This window comes from Taudactylus pleione, unplaced genomic scaffold, assembly GCF_031769625.1.
Source record: "Taudactylus pleione unplaced genomic scaffold, aTauple2 ptg000244l, whole genome shotgun sequence".
Lineage (NCBI taxonomy): Eukaryota > Metazoa > Chordata > Amphibia > Anura > Myobatrachidae > Taudactylus > Taudactylus pleione.
The window spans coordinates 3165940-3188736 of NW_028284646.1; the positions used below are offsets into that span (position 1 = coordinate 3165940).

The following is a 22797-nucleotide window of genomic DNA, read 5'->3' on the forward strand; positions in this document are numbered from 1 at the left end:
ACTATAAAGCGTAAAGGATGCGCTATAGCACTAAAACACGATCACTGGTTAACACTACAGGCTGCCACAGGATTTGCACCAGTCCCTGTTGGACTGCCGAAACTGGCCAATTTGTAATGTTATTTATACACCTTTTATTATGGTTCTACATTAGGTGCACTGTGTCGAGCATCTCATTCACAAAATTAACACTTATGGTGCTGGATTTAATTTAAACTTTTTTCCGAAGCATGTATAGAATATGTGAGACTGGGGAGGATCCAGTCCCAAAATTGCATCCATACATTTGCAGGACAAGTAGTGTACATTTTGTAAAGAATATTATTTCACTGGGTTCTCCAGTTGGGATGCAGTTGATATCCTGTCGGACGGGATGCCGGCAGTTGAAATACCGTCATGATATGCCGCCACCCGGAATAATGCTGATTGACGTCAGGATACCGGCGTCGGCATCCCGACTGTAGGAAGCCCAAACGTCCGGATGGTGTTAAGTATGTGCGCTTAGCTGAGAATTGGGGGGGGGGGTTAGGGTTAGGCTAGGGAAAGGGGGGCTAGGGATAGGCACCCCCATCCGGGGAGGTTATAGGGTTAAGCACCACTAAGGTAGAGTTAAGGGGGGGTGGCGGAGGGGAGGGTTAGGCTACTTACCACCTCTAGTCGGGATCTTCACCATTTGGCCTTTCACTGTATGTATTTGAACTATTCACCCGCGGGCATCTCATACCGATTCCCTCCACTTTGGCACACCACTGACATTAATTTATTATATAGATCTTCAAGTGCTGAGTATCACAAGTAGCCAAGTTGTTCTGGTCCAGTTATCATATAAACAACAAATAGATTAAGGAATTGTATGCAATCAACAAATACAATTATTTAACGCAGGAAGACGTCAGCTTGCGTGTCTCTCCACATGCCCATGGTGGATTTAACATCACCAGAAAGCTTTGCCTAGACATTGAGAAGTGTAATACAAATACTTTGAATGCCTTTCTGGGGTCATTTTAAAGCTGTATTCCAATAAAACGCCATCTGCGGAAACAAGCATGTTGCATGATGAGTGTTCACTATTTATCTTACAGCAGGTGTGAGTATATTTATAAGCTGCTGATATAGCAGAGATCCAAAGTGACAGGCTAGTGTGCTTACAAGCTGTACCGGGTGTTCTGGAAAGAAACATCTATAAAAGGCATAAATACAAATTACATTTATTCTGTGAAACAGCAGTGGTTAGCATTGCTCTATGGCAGTGCGTGAGGTTTGTCTTTGTATAGCATTTATATGTTTCACTCTTATTGTAGATCTCTTTAGTTTGATTCTATTGCATAGTCCAAAGCATGTATATATGTGAGCTTGTGATAGAGAAATTATATATAAATGCTACATGACAGAAACTGCCATACCTGAAAACCATCACTAACTCTTACCAATCTGCTGAATATGCAGGCTGTGCGTGTGTCTTTGAGGTCTGGGTCTGTCCCGTCTCCTACATGCATGTGCAGTGGGACCGGGGTGTCCTCTCAACGGCTCTCACTGCAAGGGAGACAGGACAAACCTAAGGGAGGAGAAGAACGTGCAGGGAAGAAGGTAAGTATGGAGGAGAAATAAATTGGGAAGGGGGGGGGCAGAGCAAGCAGTTGAGGGGGTAAGGGGGACAGCTAAACAGACCCACAGTTTGAGCAGTGGCTAGTGGGGAAGCAGACTGAGGTGGCCTTGGTCCCTTTTCTAGTAAATTAAATAACAAAACAATTAACTTTTTAAAAGACAAATAACTCGGTTAAATGGTACCAATTTAATTGAGAGTATTTACTGGTTGACTAATTTATTTCTATTCTAGTCACTGAGGAAGCTTAATCACGCCAATGTCATTAAACTCAAGGAGGTCATTCGGGAAAATGATCACCTCTACTTTGTATTTGAATACATGAAGGAAAATCTCTACCAACTAATGAAAGATCGGTATGTATTTCTAAACAGAATTAACCATCATTTTCTACTTCAGGGTCCATAGGGTATCCACAGGATACCTTGGGGTATAGGTGTGACGTCAGTCGCAGGGCACCAAAGAGTTAAGCTTTCAGCCTCCCAGGATGCACTAGGTCCCCCTCCTATACCCCGCCCCCGGGCCAAGGCACCTCAGTTTAGTTTGGTGCCCGGCCGGAGTCGGGTGCACCTGTTGGAGTGGGGGCTAGAAGAGCCCCTGAAGCTTATTCTTCATGCAGCTGTGGCTGCACAACTGGATGAACAGCATGGACAGTCAGTCCTGACGTCCATGCTGTCTTCCCTACACCCCGCCGGTACCAGAACGCCGGTACTGATCCGGGGATGCTGGTGGGCGTCTGGGGTCACAGCTAGCGGTGACCCCAGATGCTCCGGACCATGGCCGGATTCAAGGGGGACAGAGGTAAGCAGCGGGGTCCCGCGGTGGGTCCCCGCTGATCACATGGTCCTAAGTCCCCAGGCAGGGGGCTCCCTGGGGACTGGCTGCAGCGTGGAGCCAGGCGACCAACCTGCGCTTCCACTACCCCCTGGGACAGCGGACCGCAGCAGAGCGGTAGCGCTGCGGCGTCCCAGGGGTTAAATGCATGCCAGGGGAGCGCGCCTTCCCTGTCTCACAGCCGGCGCCTCCCCCGCTGCACACAGCCCTCTCTGCATGCTGCCGACTGGTCCTGTGGCAGCGCTCCTCCCCCAGGCCAGCCTCCTCTCTGCTCCTCGGCGGCCATCTTCTCCAGAACGCATGGTGAACGCTGCTGGAAGCGCTGGACGGAAGCATCGTGGTCTGGGTCCCCCCGCATACCTCTCCTCCGCTGTGGTCAGGTCTGTGTATGCAGCGCTGTGTCCTACCAGGCCCTGTGTCTGTGTAGTTGAGTGATCAGCGCTGTTAGTGCAGGAATTGTTATTTTTCTGCATTGTATGTGACTGTGCTAGCGCTGCTGCCTGTAATCTTTTTTCTTCTCTAAACTGTCAGCTTTATTACTGTCCCTGTTCTTTCTGCTAAAGCCCTTGCGGTGCGGTGCTGCAGGGTGGTCTCTCGCCTATTTAATACTTAATTGGTGAGAGAGGTCACATACGTGGTGCCATCATGTCTGAAAGTGATTTTCCCCTCCGGCTACAGTGTACCACGTGCAAAGTACCGTTAGCGGAGGGGGAGGGTAGCGCGGAGGGCCTTTGCCGGCAGTGTTTGTCCATGGCGCGGCCTATTACGGTTACAGCACCGGTACAGGAGCCGCCCTGGGCTTGTTTCGCTCAGGCGTTAACAGCTTTAGTGGGCCAGTTAGCTCCGCAGCCCGCGTTTACTCCGATGGGTTTGTCCCAGCAGTCTGTGGTGTCGTCACCCATGCAGGGGTTCCCACGACAATTGGTGGTACCCCACAGTCTCCCTATTTCCCCGCTCCTGGGTTCTCAGGAGCCAGCGTGGGTTAACTCCCTGACGAGTTCTGTACAGCACTTGTCGGATGTGTTGCAAGGGGAGTCTGTGATGCGGTCTCATAAAAGGCCGATGGCGTCTCTGTCCGCTCCTTATGAGGATGACGAAGGGACGTCTGATGATGGGGAGATTCTAGATCCTTACGATCAGGAACCTCTCCATACTAAGGACGCTGATGCTAAGTCCAAAGTATATATTCCTGGACTTATTCGGGCGGTCCGCACAGCCTTGGTGATTGAGGACGAAGTTCCCCCAGCGGCTAAATCTAAGTATGCCTTTTTCAAAGATGTGAAGGGTGATGCCACAGTCTTTCCTCTTTCGGGTCAGTTGGTGGACCATTTAGAGGAGGCGTGGAAACAACCTGGCAAAAGATACCAGCCGCAGAGACGCCTGGCGGTGGCTTATCCGTTCGCGGATAATTATTTTGCGAAGTGGGAATCCCCTCCACAGGTGGATTCTCACGTGACCCGTCTTGTCCGTAGTGCCACATTGCCGATGCCATCCATGTCCTCCCTTAAGGATGCTAAGGACCGCAAGGTAGAAATCTGCCTGAAGTCCGCTTATTCCCTTGCAGGGGGGGCAGCACGGCCGGCTATGGCCATTTGCTGGGTTGCCAGAGCGATGGAGCGCTGGGCGGATTCATTAGAGGCTTCTTTTGAATCCGACTGTCCGGCCGATCAGGCGGAGTTGATTGGCAATCTCCGTGATTCGGCCACCTACATCAACGAGGCGGCTCTAGACATTAGTACTCTGGTGTCTAGAATTTCTTCAGCAGCGGTAGCTGCTCGTCGCACCTTGTGGCTGCGATCCTGGAAGGCGGACGCAGATTCCAAGAAAGGTCTGGAAGCGTTGCCGTTTACCGGAGAAGTTCTCTTCGGTCCGGATCTGGATAAGATTGTGGCCACGCTGGCGGCAGCCAAATCTGCCTGTCTCCCGTCGGCCGCTGCTCTTTCTGGTTCGGGACCATCGTCCTTTCGGTCATCTAGGGCCCAGGGCAGGCCCAAACCACAGTCGTTTCCTCGACAGGCTGGCCCTAAGAAATCGGTCAAGCCCCGGAAGCAGGCATGGAGTACCAGACGTCCGGCCCCCAAGCCAGATGACAAGCCTGCGGCCTGACGGTCCGGGCCTCCCTTTGGGGGATCCCAGGGTGGGAGGCCGCCTGCTACAGTTCGCCCAGTGTTGGTCGACCACTACGACAGACACTTGGGTTCTGGAGGTGGTTTCCCACGGATACGCCCTCTCCTTCCGGCACAGACCCCCGGCTCGCTTCTTCACCACGGGTCTCCCATCAGACCGGAACAAGGCTACGGAGCTGCGGAAGGTATTGCACACTATGCTCCAGGCTGGAGTTATAGTGGCGGTTCCATTCTCCCAGAGGGGCCAGGGTTTCTATTCAAATCTATTTTTGGTACAGAAACCCAATGGGTCATATCGTCCGATTCACAACCTCAAAGCACTCAACAAGTCTTTGCGGGTCCCGAAGTTTCGGATGGAGACCCTACGGTCCATCATTCTGGCGCTGGAACCTGGGGACTACTTGGTGTCATTGGACATACAGGACGCTTACCTGCATGTCCCTATTCTTTGGCGCCATCAACAGTTCCTCAGGTTTGCAATCAGCAGCGACCACTTCCAGTTTCGGGCGTTACCTTTTGGCCTGGCAACAGCACCACGTGTTTTCACCAAGGTGATGGCGGTCATGGCGGCTTCTCTGCGGCTGCAGGGAGTCCGCATGTTGCCGTATTTGGACGACCTGTTATTGGTGGCAGGATCTCCAGAGCTCCTGTTACGCCACTTGGACCTGACCATTGCACTGCTGCAACGGCACGGCTGGCTAATCAACTGGCAGAAGTCCACTCTAATTCCGTCTCGGAGGATTCTGCATCTTGGAGCCTTATTGGACTCGGGACAGCAAAGGATCTTCGTGACGGAGGACAAGATCTCTGCTTTACAGTCAAGGGTGCGCAGTTGTCTGCACAGCCGCCGGGTGTCCTTACACTCGGCGATGAGGTTACTGGGCTCCATGGTGTCGGTGTTCGACATGGTGGAATACGCCCAGTTTCACTCCAGACCTCTGCAGCACCTGATCCTGTCCAAGTGGAACGGGCTGACTCAGTCTCTGAAGTCCCAGACGATTGTGCTCACCCAGGAGGTTCGCCTGTCCCTTACGTGGTGGTTACAGACGACCCACCTCAACAAGGGACGTCCGTTCTGGGTTCCAAATTGGGTCCTGTTGACAACGGACGCCAGTCTTCGGGGCTGGGGAGCAGTTTCGGGTCCACACTTGTTCCAGGGCAGGTGGACGCCGACAGAAGCGGAGCTTCCAATAAATATCTTGGAACTCCGTGCGGTCTTCAATGCTCTCCAGCAGGCACAGCGGTTTCTCCAGGGTCGCCCGGTGCAGGTCCAGTCGGACAACGCTACCACCGTGGCCTACATAAACAGGCAAGGAGGAACTCGCAGTCGGGCGGCTCTCGTAGAGGTCTCTCGGATCCTGGTTTGGGCGGAGCGCAATCTTCCGGCCATATCAGCGGTCTTCATCCCGGGAGTGCTCAATTGGGAGGCGGACTTTCTAAGTCGCCAGGACGTTCATCCGGGGGAATGGTCCCTGCACCCGGACGTTTTTCAACTACTGGTGGACAGGTGGGGTCTTCCAGAAATCGACCTCATGGCGTCCCGGCACAACAACAAGTTGCCGGTGTACGGGTCTCGCACAAGAGACAAAGGGGCGTCTCTGGTGGATGCTCTGTCCGTCCGGTGGACGTTCCGGTTCGCATACCTGTTCCCTCCGGTCTCCCTTCTTCCACGGGTAATCCGGAAATTCAAACAGGAAGGAGGGACGCTCCTGTTGATAGCTCCCGCGTGGCCCAGACGGCACTGGTTCTCAGACCTTCAGGGTCTGTCCGTGGACATTCCTCTGCGGTTGCCGCTACGACCGGACCTTCTGTCTCAGGGTCCTTGCCTTCACCCGGACCTGACTCGGCTGTCTTTGACGGCGTGGCTGTTGAGACGGCCATGCTGAGGTCCCGGGGGTTTTCCAGCTCTGTGGTGCGTACCATGTTACGAGCTCGGAAACCGTCTTCCGCGAGGATATACCATCGCGTGTGGCATACGTTCTTCCAGTGGTGTCGACCGAGAGGTTATGCACCGCGGGAGTTTCGTCTGTCTCGGATTCTCGCCTTCCTGCAAGCGGGACTAGATCATGGGCTTCGCCTTGCTTCTTTGAAGGTACAGGTTTCGGCCCTATCTGTCTGGTTTCACCGTAGGATTGCTACAATCCCGGATGTGCGCACCTTTATGCAGGGTGTTCTCCGCATTCAGCCGCCCTTTGTTCCACCTGTGGCGCCTTGGGATTTGGCTGTGGTCCTGAGGGCTCTCCAAGGACCGCCGTTTGAACCACTGGGCTCAGTGGATCTTAAATGGCTAACAGCTAAGACTGTTTTCCTTCTGGCCATTGCTTCGGCCAGACGTGTTTCTGAGTTAGGGGCTCTTTCTTGTAGACCCCCTTTCTTGGTTTTTTATGGGAACAGGGCAGTGCTCCGCACTCGGCCCGAGTTTCTTCCCAAAGTTGTTTCCCAGTTTCATATTAACGAGGAAATAGTTGTTCCGGCCTTTAACTCACCGGGTCTTTCCGTGGGTGAGGCCTCTTTGGATGTTGTGCGGGCCTTAAGGACTTATGTTGACCGCACTTCTTCGTTTAGGAAGTCGGACGCTTTGTTTGTCCTCTTTGGCTTCCGTAAAAAGGGTTGGCCTGCTTCAAAGCAAACTTTGGCAGCCTGGATCCGTATGGCTATTTCTGAAGCTTATCTTCATGAAGGCCTACCGGTCCCTCCTTCTCTGAAGGCTCATTCCACTAGGTCTGTGGGTCCTTCGTGGGCAGCTCGACGTGGTGCCTCGGCAGTTCAGATCTGCAAGGCTGCTACGTGGTCTTCTGTCCATACCTTCGTGAGGTATTACAGGTTTGACACCTTCGCCTCTCAGGATGCTTCCTTCGGGCGGCGGATTCTCCTTTCTGCACAGGAGCGTCCCCACCCTTAAAGGATACTGCTTTGGGACATCCCCAAGGTATCCTGTGGATACCCTATGGACCCTGAAGTAGAAAATATGAGATATGGTAAGAACTTACCCTTGTTATCTCTATTTCTACGAAGTCCATAGGGTTCCACAGGACTCCCGCCCTGTCGCACCTGTGCTGCAGATGGGCTTTGCTCTGGTCACCGGTTTTCCGTCTCCCTCTGGTGAGAATGTGATTCTTGTATGTGTCCAGATCTTTGTTCTCTCTCTTCCTTCTCCTCCTCCGGCCTATGGCTTGGTAACTAACTGAGGTGCCTTGGCCCGGGGGCGGGGTATAGGAGGGGGACCTAGTGCATCCTGGGAGGCTGAAAGCTTAACTCTTTGGTGCCCTGCGACTGACGTCACACCTATACCCCAAGGTATCCTGTGGAACCCTATGGACTTCGTAGAAATAGAGATAACAAGGGTAAGTTCTTACCATATCTCATATTTTTCTATTTACAATAGCTACATTGATTGTGAAACACAATATTACTTTGTAATGTATTTCTATGTGACGGCATAATTATAGTTCAAATTTATATTTTAGTCTTGTTGTAAGTCTAAATCGCTTTTCAACAGTCTAGAGAGAGTGAGGCACCTGTACATATTATGTAATGGAAGAAGAAAGAGGATGCTATTTTAAGGGCGCAACAAACAGCTGCCAGTAGTCTAATATCTTATTCTTAACAAGTATATCACCACAATTCTAAAAAACAATCGATGTCAAAAGAACAGAATATGACACAAGAGCTGTGGCGCTTTATATGATGTTACACAAATGTAACTGCAAATGAAATATCTGTATACATAAATATGTCTAAATAACGTCCTAAATGGTAACTTTCATGTTGAAATTTTTCTTTGATGAATTGGCGTACCCCAACTCACTTCTTCTCAAAGGTTGTGTAAACATATAAAGGTATCTTTCCTTCTGAACAGTCTTTCAATGTAAACACTTTTTGAAAAGTCGCGTACCAAAACTCACACTGTATGGTATGAGTATAATCATATAACGGTTTCTTTCAAATGCCCATCTGGAATTTTCTTTTGAAATGTGGGGGTACGTACCCCAACTTACGTGGAGTGGTGAAATAATAATCCTATAAAGGTTTCTTTATTCTCCCCGACACTTTAAATCCTCCAAAGATATAAACCTATAAATTCCATAAAAAAAGGGGTTTATTTAAATCAAAGTTCCAAAACAAGTTTCCACAAAAAAGGGTAATAAATAACAATAAAAAACTAAAAAGGTGCACATGAGGCACCATAGAAAATACATACAGTCCAAAAAAGTAAAAAAAAATAAACATAAAAAGAAAATAAAAATGAAAAAAATTCCTTCTGGTAGGGTTACTCACACCTTCAGTAATATGTCAACGCGTTTCAGTCCTTTGGGACCTTTTTCAAGACATACTGCTGGTGTGGGAAGCCAGATATTTATACAGAGACAGACCAATCAGTTATGCACAGGAAGTGGTCATTTACATAATTGTTCATCGTTAACAGGTGGAAGTAGAAGAAGAAAAAATAAATAAATAAACAACATTATGTCAATGTTCTAACATCACTAACAATCGTTATCACTTTTTATAGCGATTTGAACAAATATATAATGCACAACTGCCCAGACATACAATTAATGCATCATGGGAAATGTAGTTCTAACACAATTAAAAGTATTTAGGAAATGTATGTCTTAATCTTACAGTTTTTTTTAACCTAAAACGTTACTTAGTTCATTTTTTTTTTTTTTTTTCCATTTTTTTTTTTTTCATTTTTATTTTCTTTTTATGTTTTTTATTTATTTTTTTTTTTACTTTTTTGGACTGTATGTATTTTCTATGGTGCCTCATGTGCACCTTTTTAGTTTTTTATTGTTATTTATTACCCTTTTTTGTGGAAACTTGTTTTGGAACTTTGATTTAAATAAACCCCTTTTTTTATGGAATTTATGGGTTTATATCTTTGGAGGATTTAAAGTGTCGGGGAGAATAAAGAAACCTTTATAGGATTATTATTTCACCACTCCACGTAAGTTGGGGTATGTACCCCCACATTTCATAAGAAAATTCCAGATGTGTATTTGAAAGAAACCGTTATATGATTATACTCATACCATACAGTGTGAGTTTTGGTACGCGACTTTTCAAAAAGTGTTTACATTGAAAGACTGTTCAGAAGGAAAGATACCTTTATATGTTTACGCAACCTTTGAGAAGAAGTGAGTTGGGGTACGCCAATTCATCAAAGAAAAATTTCAACGTGAAAGTTACCATTTAGGACGTTATTTAGACATATTTATGTATACAGATATTTCATTTGCACAGTTAAATTTGTGTAACATCATATAAAGCGCCACAGCACCTGTACACATTTAGTTCTCGGTTCTTTCTATTTATAATATAATAATAATACATGCTGCAGTCACATCAATAGCAGCAATGTAGCTTTAGCAGTACATTAATTATATGCTTCTTTTTTATACTCTACAGGAACAAATTATTTCCTGAATCTACCATCCGGAACATCATGTATCAGATACTTCAAGGGCTAGCTTTTATACACAAATACGGTAAGGTCTTTGCACAAGTGAACATTTTAGTTTATAATACAAATACTTTTGTACCGGGGTTGCTGGTTATATATATATATATATAATCACAAGAAATGTTTTTACGATAAAAGCATTGTCACTGCGCAGCAATTATGCCTCCCAATAGTGAATGAACTAGATCTCTTGCCCATGTACCATACTTTTTTAGACCTAACTGGCTACAAATCGCTTTGTGTATAGGCATGATCTTCATTTATTGGGGAGCAATTAGATATTGAACAGGACAGACGGTTGATGTGGTCAGATCATAATCACATCTGACCAACAATGCGTTGATTTGTACAGCTGTTCTAATGTAACTCCATCCACATTTTTCATATTTAGGCTACATTTATGGATAAATCCTACAGAAATTTAGCTACCTGACAGGCTGGCCGAGTGTAATATTTAGCTTGTTGCTGCCATGAAACAGTGGGTACAGTGATTGTAGATTTGTGTGGCTTGCTAGAAATGGTCGGTGTATCTCTTGTTTCTTCTTCAGGGTCCATAGGGGGGTCCACAGGGATACCATGGGGGAACTGTGGTTGGAGTGATCCAAGCACCAAACAGTTAAGCTTTCAGCTCCCAGGATGCCTCATGTCCTCCACCACATATGCACCGCCCCTGACCACAGGCATTCAGTTTTTCGTTTGGTGCGGCAGGATTCAGATGCACCTTTAAAACAGGGGACTGCTCAGGCAGTCCCAAGCTTTTTATTTTATGTTTTATTTTATTTCTTTTTACTTTAGGGCAAGCAGCACTAGGCATCCTAAAGGACGTTTGTGCTGCTGCTCTACCTACCCCCACCATCAGTAACCGGACTGGTGATTTCGGCGGGCACCAGCGGAGCTTGGCTAGCGGCGACTCTGGGACCCAGGACTGCAGCCAGAAGCACGGGGACACAGGTAAGGTGGTCAACCACGTGGCAGTCCGTACCTCCAGTGATTGAAGACCTGCCGGTGGTTGCTGTAGTGGGACGACTGCTGCGTGCGCTCCCCCACTAGGTCACCAGGGCAAGTCAGTCTGGCGTCAGTGACAGTTGCGGCGGCCATGTTATAAGACCAGCGCACTCGGGACTTTAATACAGCATAGAGGGGAGGTAGGCTCTCCTCGGCAGCCCCTCCTCAATCCTGGAACTTTGTGCAGTATACAAAGTGCTCATCCTGGCACAGGACCTACTCCAAGGCAGGCCAGTCCAGATCCAGTCCGACAACGCGACCACAGTAGCCTATCTCAATCATCAGGGAAGAATGCAAAGCAGCCATGTGGGAGGTGACAAACATTCTGATCTGGGCAGAACATCATCTTCTGGCAATATTCGTCCCATAAGTCCTCAACTGGGAAGCGGACTTGAGGACGTCAGGGCATACACGCCAGAGAGTGGGCTCTCCACCCGGGAGTTTTTCAACTCCTGGTGAACAAATGAGGCCTACCAAACGTAGACCTCATGTCACAACCACAAGATCCCCAGGTACGGGTCCTTCATGGATGCACTGGCAGCGAGGTGGGACTTCAAGTTGACGTACCTGTTTCCTCCGATTTCCCTCCTCCCAAGGATCCTCAGGACATTCAAGCAGGAAGGCGGCACAGTAATACTAGTAGCGCCATTGGTTCACGGAAATACGTAATCTATCCATAGACACTCCGTTTCCTCTTCCTCTATGGCCGGATCTGATAGCACAGGGTCCCTGCCTGCATCCGGATTTACTTTGTCTGTCTTTGACAGCTCTGTGAGTCAGATGATGTTTAGGGCACGAAACCCTTCCTCTTCCTCTCTACTACAGAGTTTGGCACTCTTTTGGTCAATGTTGTTCCCACAAAGTATGACCCTAAAGGTTTTTAGGATTTCCCGGGTACTTTGTTTTCTCCAGGCTGGCTTAGACCTCTGTCTCCGCCTGGCCACCCAGAGGGTACAGGTTTCTGCGCTGCCAGTTTGGTTTCAGTAAAGGATCGCTTCTCAGCCAGATGTTAGAATTTTTTTTCAGTGTGTTCTTTGACTTCAGCTATCCTTTGTCTCACCGGTGGCACCGTGGGATTTCTCTTTGGTTCTCACGGGGCTACAGGCTCCCCCATTTGAATCTCTGGACTCAGTAGATTTGAAGTGGTTGACAGCGAAGACACTTTTCTCTTCACTATCTCCTCTGCACGCAAAGTCTCTGATTTGGCAGCGCTCTTTCTTGTCGCTCCCCCTTTTTGATTTTTCACCAGAATAGAGCTATACTCCGTACACGGGCGGGTTACCTTCCTTACGGTAGAGTCCCGTTTTCATGTGAATGAAGAGCTTGTGGTTCCAGCTTTCCAGTTTTCAGACTTTTCTGTAGGTGAAGCCTCCCTGGATGTGGCTCGCGCTTACCGTATCTATGTGGATCAGATGGTTTTTTTTGTGTTGTATGGTTTTCAGAAACGAGGCTGGCCAGCTAACAAACAGACTCTGGCTAGACGGATTGCGTTTGACTATCTCTTAGGCTTACACGCAGGCTGATCTCCCTTTTCCAAACACGGCGACAGCACTTTCTACCCGATCTGTGGGATCATCGTGGGCACCCTGCGGTGGCGACAGTCCACCCAGTTTTCCTCAGAGTGATATAGTGACAGTGTCACTCCCCATGTCACAGCAGGCACACACGTGGCCGCAGCACTCCAGTCACTCTGTGCAGCAGGCTGGTGTGGGACTGTGCAGCATGAACTCTGATGTCACTCACGCACAGCCTGCCTGTCAGGCCAGGCCTGGCAACATTTTCTGAGCCAAGTACGCAGCACTGCCCGGCTAGACTGCTCATGCGCAGTTCAATCCCTGAAATCCCAGGATTGAAAACGTAAATCCAAGGATTCTAATCCCGGCCTTTTTGGCCCAAAATCCCGGGATACAGCCAATCCTGGCATTGGCCTCACTAGCTGTGGCCCACGGGTGGGACAGCGGGACAGTCACCAAAACCCGTGACTGTGTCTCCCAAAGCAGGACAGTTAAAGCGTATGCGAATTATGTACATGGTCCTAGAGCCCGATCTAAACACCCACGGATCTAATGCCCACCCAACCATGGGCCCCAGGCCTAGCTTCCACCTCTCATGCCCAGTGGTGGTCTAGAGTGGAAATGAGCAATTGGTGTTTCAATTGGGACATTACCTGCTTTGCCGAGCTTGGAGGTCACAGAGGGCTACCCTGATGATCAATCAGAAAACAAAATATTTTATCATATTATTAAAAGCACAATTATAAAACATATCAAAACATGTTGAAAATACATCTTTTTCGCATTTATTAATATCAGGCATATTTGGTAGTAAATTTTAAAAATACTTTTATATACAATTCAATGTTTGTTTTATGCATATAATCATAAGTGCCATTTATTAGAAATATATATATATATATATTTCTCTTTCATCCATGGGGGACACTGGAGACATTTTTTTTCGTGCCTCAGAGTTTTGACACATTTTTATGAGCTGCTTTAACGGCTTAGTTAAGTTTATTTTATCTATTATATTTTTATTTTGCGACATAGCTGGGCTGCCTACTGTACTCACTATAACAGCCAACAACTTGTGCTTCACAATGAGAGCCGCTTCAAGGTGACAGAACTGTCGCCGGAGACTGTTGCCTTGACTCAGCGGGCTCCAGAGGGGACGCAAAGGAGCCTGTTTACCAGGGTCACCAAAGTGGATCCCTGCAGCCGGAGCTGCTGCCCGCAAATGGTAGCGGCACGGATTCATTCAGATAAGATTATTCCACTAGTTAGTGAGGCACCATTTTAGGAGCTTAGCTAGGTTCCCCCTCGGATTGATTTGGAGGCTGCCGGCGGAGGAAGGGGGCCGAACGTTTACCTCACCCTCACTCAACCACCATGGTTATAGGTATATCTATATTAGGCATAACAGAACTCAGTTTTGAGTGATGGCGTTGCTCCTTGAAGGTCAGCCCTGGGGAGGTGTTTCTTCCCGCTGCTCCTACCCCTCTCTTGGCACGTTTCCTCTGTGGACTACTCTCCCAGAAGCCGTTTTCCTGACGCTGAACAGCCGTCTCCTCCAGAAGCAAGGTCTGCTGCAATTAGATCTGGCAGCCAGAGAGTTTATACCTCATTTAAGGTTTCCTCTGCAGATATAGAATTATTTTCTATACATTCTCTAGAAACTATTTATTTCTGTATTTTGTGCATGAATGCTGTCTGTTTGCTATGCCTATAAAGCATTTTCATAGCCTTGTGTAAACTCCATAACTACACTTAACCTAATTTAGATGCATTTTAGCTGTTACACGGTACACGGCCCTTGTCACTTCGCTACCTGCTTTAGTGACTGTTAGAGTTAATATCTGATACAGTTATGAACATTTTCACTTACACATCACTCCAGAGGTGTTTTTTTTTTTTTTATGTAAGGTGCATTTACACAAGTTTATCGTTAAGCATCCGGTTATATCATGTATTCTAAGAGTAACGCTTTAAAGGCTGTTTCTGTGAAGTGGGCTTCTGGTGACAAATCTCCTTCCTGCATAAACTGGCCGAATGTGGCTTTGGACCGGGCAGGGGGGGCCGCTTTGTAAGGCATGCCTTGCTGCGGCAGCCTGTTCGAGTTCTCCAGTGGCAGGCCCTCATCAGAACCAGTTTGGGCTAGTCAGGCCACGCTGGAACTGTCTAAACCAGTGGTTCCCAAACTGTGCGCCGCGACACCCTGGGGTGCCTCAGTACCCTTGCAGGGGTGCTTCAGGTTGGTGGTCCAGCACCAAATCAAATTAATTATGGTCAATGTAATGTAAATATGTGAACAAACAGAAGCGCAAACCTGTCACCCACTACATAAATGAACCAATGGATGGCAGGTAAGCACAATTCACTTTACTACTGCACTAAATTTTTCTCTGAATTTCTCAATAACAAACGTTTGGTTTAGGGGTGCCGTGAAAACAATTCTGATGCACTAGGGCGCCGCGATTCAAAAAAGTTTGGGAACCTCTGGTCTAAACAATTGTCCCTTTCCAGACAGCCTTAAGTGGTGGCAAAAGGGTTTATCCCACATCCACATACGCAGGAGCCCCAATAGGTCTCTGGATTGTTCCAGTCTGTACCGGGCTTAGTACAGGTATCCCTAAAGAGGATGCTTGACCCAGCTGTAATCCCTCGTTACCGGAATGCACAGCAGGAAGACAATTCAGCTTCTAAAGGATCTAGAGGTGTACAGGAGACGGACCTAGATAGCCGCATATACAGTCAGGTCCATAAATACTGGGACATTCACAGAATTTTCATATTTTGGCATCTATTCACCACCACAATGGCTTTGAAATGAAACAAACAAGATGTGCTTTAACTGCAGACTTTCAGATTTAATTTGAGGGAAATTACATCCAAATCAGGTGAACGGTGTAGGAATTACAACGGTTTCTATATGTGCCTCCCACTTTTTAAGGGGCCAAAAGTAATGGGACAAACTAAACAATCCTAAATCTAACTTTCACTTTTTAATACTTTGTTGCAAATCCTTTGCAGACAATTATAGCCTGAAGTCTGGAACGCATAGACATCACCAGATGCTGTGTTTCATCCCTGGTGATGCTCTGCCAGGCCTCTACTGCAAATATCTTCAGTTCCTGCTTGTTCTTGGGGCATTTTCCCTTCAGTTTTGTCTTCATCAAGTGAAATGCATGCTCAGTCGGATTCAGGTCAGGGGATTGACTTGGCCATTGCATAACATTCCACTTTTTAGCCTTAAAAAACTCTTTAGTTGCTTTTGCAGTATGCTTCGGGTCATTGTCCATCTGCACTGTGAAGTGCCGTCCAATGAGTTCTGAAGCATTTGACTGAATATGAGCATATAATATTGTCCAAAACACTTCAGAATTCATTCTGCTGCTTTTATCAGCAGGCACATCATCAATAAATACAAGGGAACCAGTTCCATTGGCAGCCATACATGCCCACGCCATGACACTACCACCGCCATGCTTCACTGATGAGGTGGTATGTTTTGGATCATGAGCAGTTCCTCTCCTTCTCCATACTATTCTCTTCCCATCACTGTGGTACAAGTTGATCTTTGTCTCATCTGTCCATAGGATGTTGTTCCAGAATTGTAATGGCTTTTTTAGATGTTGTTTGGCAAACTCTAATCTGGTCTTCCTGTTTTTGCGGATCACCAATGGTTTACATCTTGTGGTGAACCCTCTATATTCACTCTTGTGAAGTCTTCTCTTGATTGTTGACTTTGACACATATACACCTACCTCCTGGAGAGTGTTCTTGATTTGGCCAACTGTTGTGAAGGGGTTTTTCTTCACCAGGGAAATAATTCTTCTGTCAACCACAACAGTTGTTTTCCGTGGTCTTCCGGGTCTTTTGGAGTTGCTGAGCTCTTCGGTGCATTCTTTCTTTTTAAGAATGTTCCAAACAGTTGATTTGGCCACACCGAATGTTTTTACTATCTCTCTGATGGGTTTGTTTTGATGTTTCAGCCTAATGATGGCTTGCTTCACTGATAGTGACAGCTCTTTGGATCTCATATTGGGAGTCGACAGCAACTGATTCCAAATGTAAATGTCACACCTAGAATCAAGTCCAGACCTTTTACATGCTTAATTGGTAATGAAATAACGAGGGAATAACCCACACCTGTCCATGAAATAGCTTTTGAGTTGATAGTCCCATTACTTTTGGCCCTTAAAAAAGTGGGAGGCACATATAGAAGCCGTTGTAATTCCTACACCATTCACCTGATTTGGATGTAATTACACTCAAATTAAATCTGAAAGTCTGCAGTTAAAGCACATCTTGTTTGTTTCATTTCAAAGCCATTGTGGTGGTGAATAGAGGCCAAAATATGAAAATTCTGTGAATGTCCCAATATTTATGGACCTGACTGTATGTAGAGACATTCATTATTGGTAAATTTGCGCTTCTAATTGAGGATAGTAAGGATGCTCCAGAACAGGGCATCATCCTATTTAAATGTAAGAGAAGGAGTAAGTCGCCTTTCCTTCTTCTGCCCAACTGGAGTATTTGTTAGTGGAATCTTGGGAGTTCAGTCTTCCAGGCGGATTATTAATTTTTATCTTCTCCCTCCAGTTGAGAGGACATAATGGGAAACCAGTGAATGTGCCTATTGCGTGCCCATTGCGTGCCCATTGCAAGGCTACAAGTCTTCTGAACACAGGTTCTCTTAAGGAAACAAAACAAAACAAAAACGGTTGTCGGAATCTTTGGAGGACAGTCTTTGTAACGTTACACCCCCGTTCAGAGCTGATATCTTTTGTTGATAATATCAGAAAAGCAGCCAGTTATATGGGGGCCTTTGATTCAGACATTTTGTCTGTTAAGATCTCCGCTTCAGCCATTGCGGCCAGGCGGACCCTTTGGCTTCACACGTGACAGGCAGACACAGAAACTACAAAGGCCTTAGAGTTGCCTTCATTTAATGGGGGAAGTTCTTTTTGGAACACGGTTAGAAAAGAGTTTTGCAGCAACTTCCAAAGCTTCCTTCCCCCCCATCTACTACACCTAAAACTAGGTTGGCTTCCTTTCGGCCTTAGGGGAGACCAAGATTCCAACTCCCCCTGGGGGCCACATAGTCTCCTCGAGGGGGATCTTGACCTAGGGTCCTGGTCTTTCCCACCCCCAAACCAGCAGAGAGACTAGCAGTAAGACTGCTCTCTTTGCTCTTTCCTTCTCCACATCAGAAACATGGATTCGAATCATTGAAGTGTACCCAGCACAGTGGTGTTCACAGCAGGACCTGACGGGGGTGCCTGCATTGACATGTGCATATACACTTGTGTTGGTACCCTGCATGCAGGTTCGATGGGCAATGTCGCTGACTATGCGGGAGCACGCATCGTCGGCGACATAGCTGGTACACACTGGCCGATATGTGTGATATGACATATGATCTATTGTATACCCAGCTCTAGACCTCCGAGGTCCTCCTCCCGGTCGTTTCATTTCAACCGGCCTTCCCTTGGAGTCTGCAAAGGCATTAGCCCTGAGAGAGTCCATTCATTCCCTTCTGGTGTCAGTAGTCATAGTCACTGTGCCTCCTCATCAACGAGGGAAAGGATTCTACTCCAACCTCTTCCTTGTGTCAAAGCCAGATGGTTCCTTCTGCCCCATTTTGAATCTAAAGAGTCTCAATGTCCACCTCAAGGTTCCCAGATTCAAAATGGAATCCCTCAGATCCATTCTCCGATCTTTGGAGCCCCGGAGACTTCATGGCCTCCTTTTAAATGTCAAGGACGCTTACCTTCATGTTCCAGTCTAGAGAGGCCATCAGGCTCTTCTTCAGTTTGCAGGTTTCTCAGATAGCTTCCAATTCAAGGTGTTACCCTTCGGTCTGTCAACCACCCCTCGGGTGTTTCCAAAAGTATTATCTGTTATGCCAGCGTCCCTCTGGCAGCAGAGCGTCAATCGCATTGCATTCGTTGACCGTGTCAGTGCGGCTTTTGCACATTCGCAGTAGCAAACAATCGCTTCACCTGTGAAAATATCGGCATTGCGTAAATCTCAATCTGAGCCTATGATTGTAACATGTGATGACCTGCACTTCCGGACGTTCCTTGGAGGTGGCAGGCAGCAGCAGAGAGGACCTGGAATGATGGGGAGGGGAGGGTCTGCCCTCAGATCGGACCGCCCCTTATTCGTCGCACAAGGATGCCCACAGTGTGTACACAGTAAATATTATAGTACAAACTGAGGGTCTGATTTAGCAAGGAATGCAGTTGCTAATACGCATGCAATCGGCCGATTGTTGCGTACTGCGCTTGTGTATGGATTGCAGTGCGCGAACTAGCCATTGCAATCAGGACTGCAATTGCAGTGACTACGCAGACTTTTAGCAGAGTGATTGACAGGTGGTGATGGGGGTGCGGTCTGTCGAATGTTGTTGCATAGACGTGCATAAATTATCCACTGCGATGCACTACGCAGCCTGAGGCCTGATAGTGTGTGTGGAAGTTAGCAATTCCTGAGTAAGGTCAGGGCTTGTGCAAGTGTGCGTGAGGCTGCAATGGAATTAGATTGTACCAATGTTTTCACAGTCTTGATAAACTGATTTGTATAAGGTAAATTGGGCGTCCTTATGTAGTGCAGCGATGGCATTGCAATCGCAGAGAATTGGCATACTATCGCAGTTGAACTGTGTGCGTAATCGTTATTGCAGTTGCGTTCCTTGCTGAATCAGGCTCTTAGTCACTTGACAAGTGGGAGTCTACCACCCATGCTCTGGTATAGGTCACCCTAGGCAAATACCTAGGCCATCTATACCCAGGGCTGCCTGTATGAGTAAACTTAAAACAGGCCTGTATCCTCTTGGCCTCAGACAGTCCTGGTTGCTAGGTCAAACAGGTGAAATATTGACAGGCAAAATAGGGTTAGTGTGATGTTGATAATTTGTCAACGTTATGTACCTGTCTACTTCCTTGACAATCAACATTTTATACCTTTTTAACCATTTCAAGCCACCAAAAAATAAATAAAATGATGCACAAAATATAGATTTTCATTTTAACAACAAGCATTTGTTAAATTACATATTATCATAGCCGATAACTGTGATCTGTTTTTCAAATGATCATGTTATAATCCTGTTACGGCCTGGGGGACACTGCAGACTGTGTGTTTAGAGGAGAGGCCGAGGAGTAAACCCTAAATAGTTAAACTATTGGAGCTAAAACTCTCTCAGCGGACCTTCTGTCTCCGATGGTCAAACCGCCATAGCGTCTGCTATTGCAGGATGATTTGCTGACAAAAGGCACATTCCTGCACCAAGATCTTGATGTGTTTGGGGTTTCAACGGCAGTGACGTAGACTATGGTGCAGCTGTTCAAGACGGGTGTGGAAGACTTACATTAAGTGGTGTAAGCTCAGAGTTTCTGCTTGTCGTGTTTCCTTTCCTTTTTACAGGCCAGGCTGACGAAGGGTCTCCAGCTTTCTTCTTTTAAGGGGTCAGGTCTCTGCCTTTGTTGGTCCTGTTTCAGAAGCGTCTGGCCTTGCATCCAGATGTTTATGCAGGGTGTGCTGCATGCGCAACCACTGTATGTTCTGCCGGTCCCGCCTTGTGACTTCAATTTGGTTCTGGAAGAGCTTCAGCAGGTTCCTTTTTAAGCCTCTGGAGTTAGTTAACATTCCGTGGCTTACTTTGAAAGTGACTTTTCTGTTGGCATTGCTTCAGCTAGTAGGGTCTCTGAGCTGACTGCGCTGTCTGATATTCTCATTCCTAAAATTTCACTCTGACAAGGGCAGTGCTCTACACTAAGCTTTCTTCTTGGGAAAAAGTAGTTTTCCGGTTCCTTCTGAACCAGGCTATTACGTTGCCAACTTTTCATTCCTCTGATGCAGATAGTCCTCTCTGCTTTTTAGATGTTGTTTGGCCATTGCTGATTTGTGTGTATCGGACGACGTTGGTTCGGTATTCATACATTCTCTTGGTCCTGATGTTCCCCCAACGTGTCTGGCCTGCTTCCAATCATCCGTGGCTCGCTGGATTACTTCTGCTGTTAAGCAGGCTCTGACCCCACTGGATGAACGTGTCTGACCCTATCCGGGCACATTCAAACTGAGTGCTTCTTGGGTTGTGGGCAGGGTGTCTCTGTTGGGTAGCTGTGATGGACGGCTGCTTAGTACTCTGTGCACACCTTCACAAAATTTTACCAGTTTGAGCATAAGGTTTTGTGCATGGCTCGACCGGTGCATGACCCACCTCCCCTTTAAAGCTTGCTTTGGGAAGTCCCACAGTCCGCAGTGTCCCCCAGATTTAAATAAGACTTATCAACTTAATTAGTTCATATTGACGATTCTTCTTCTATTTTTCCAGGGTTCTTTCACAGAGACTTAAAACCTGAAAACCTCCTTTGCATGGGACCAGAACTTGTGAAAATAGCAGATTTTGGATTAGCTCGAGAAACAAGATCACGACCGCCTTACACAGATTACGTGTCAACCAGATGGTAACTGTCTTCGAGGATCTTACATTTAGGTTCCGTGCCAGCCTGTTGTATGAGCACTACAACAGAATAATTATCCATTAAAATCACATGTTCTTCCTTTAATCCTACAGTAGTTGGTTATGATCTGATGGCATATTATAATTAACATGGTATCACAGCTGCTAATGGAATCGGTATGGGATGCTGGCAGTCTATATCACAGCAGTCAGAATCCCGACAGGGCTAGCATACCAACACTTGTTGTGCGGTATGCTAACCCACTCCCTACTTTAACCCTCCCTCTTTGATACCTAATCTTAAAGCCCCCCCTCCTCCCCCATAGTGCCTGAGCCTAACCCTCCCCCTAGTGTCTATCCCTCCCCCCCCCCCACCCCGCTACTTAACATCGTTATCTTAGCAGTCACGATATCGTGGCAGGATTGTTATAGGCATCGGGATTCTGGCGCCGTAATATCAGTGTCGACATCCCGGCAACCGGGATACTGACTGTATCCCCTGCTAATAGTTTCACTCAGCTGTACATAAGACACAAACATTGCCTAACTCTCCCATCATTTAATTAAGCCCAAATTATTGCAGTATCTGTTTGCCCTAGGTGAGATCAGAGGGACCTTGGCATATTGTTCAAATGTTCCCCTATATACAAGTGCTGGAAAGAAGTTATTGGCACTTCTTGGGGGTCAGTCCAATTAGGAGTGAGTTTGCGAAAGCAAGATTGTTTCATGAACCAATGTACACACCCGAGAAACCCTAATGCTAACAAAAATGTTGACATTATGACTATGTCAACATTATCAATGTCAACCTTCTGCTGTAGACATGGGGAAGGTCGACATAGTCACAGGAGTCATGGTGACTGCATACCAGTTTATAAATATACATTTAAAAAAATTTAATGACTGGAATAAATCCTTCTCACAGTCACCAGAGCAGAATAGACATGATCCATTACAATTACCTTTTTAAGACCACATTCATATACAGGTTGAGTCTCCCATATCCAAAATGCTTGGGATCAGGGGTATTTTGGATAATGGAATATTCCGTATTTTGGAATATTTGCATATCATAATGAAATATCTTGGGAATGGGACCCCAATATACACACAGAATGCATTTGTGTTATATACACCTTATATACACAGCCTGCAAGTATTTTTCTACAATATTTTCAAACATTTTGTGGCTTAAACAAAGTTTGTGTACATACATGCAATTCATTTGTGTTTCATATACACCTTATACACACAGCCTGAAGGTAATTTTATACAATATTTTTAATAATTTGTGCCTTAGACAAGGTTTGTGTACATTGAACCATCAAAACTCAAAGGTTTCATTATCTCAGTCATGCCAAAATTATTCCGTATTTTTGAATATTTGGATATGGGAGACTCAACCTGTATTATGCAATAAGTTCCCAAACTTTTTTTTGAGTCGCTGCACTCACTGCACAGTGTATAAGCATTTTTTTCATGGTACCCCTAGACCGAAAGTTTCTTTAAGAGAAATTCTAAATTTATTAAATTAAGTAAATTGTTCTTATTTTTCTTTCATCCACTGGGGGACACTGGGTATAGGAGGAGCTGCAGGAGTCTGGGCACCAAAGAGTTAACTTCTTTGGAAGCAGCAAAGGTTCCTCCTCCCCTATACCCCGACTGAAGCCAGTTTAACTTTGGTGCCTCAAGGAAAAGGGCACTATTTTTAGGGGCTGAGCAGCAGCCCTTGTTAACTTCATTTTTTTTTTCTTCTGAACTGTCAGCGGCCAGTGTTACATGCGCTGCCGCTG

The 22797-nt window shown here is 46.6% G+C and overlaps 1 protein-coding gene across 3 annotated transcripts in view; it reads left to right on the forward strand.

Moving 5' to 3' along the window:
• CILK1 (ciliogenesis associated kinase 1) overlaps positions 1 to 22797 on the forward strand; it is a 71577-nt gene that overhangs the window by 15390 nt on the left and 33390 nt on the right. For all 3 annotated transcript variants that reach the window (XM_088479681.1, XM_088479682.1, XM_088479680.1), the window contains exons 4-6: positions 1838 to 1959; positions 9976 to 10055; positions 20876 to 21008. In XM_088479681.1, the coding sequence (XP_088335807.1) occupies positions 1838 to 1959; positions 9976 to 10055; positions 20876 to 21008 (335 nt within the window). The remainder of the gene's footprint in view (positions 1 to 1837; positions 1960 to 9975; positions 10056 to 20875; positions 21009 to 22797) is intronic.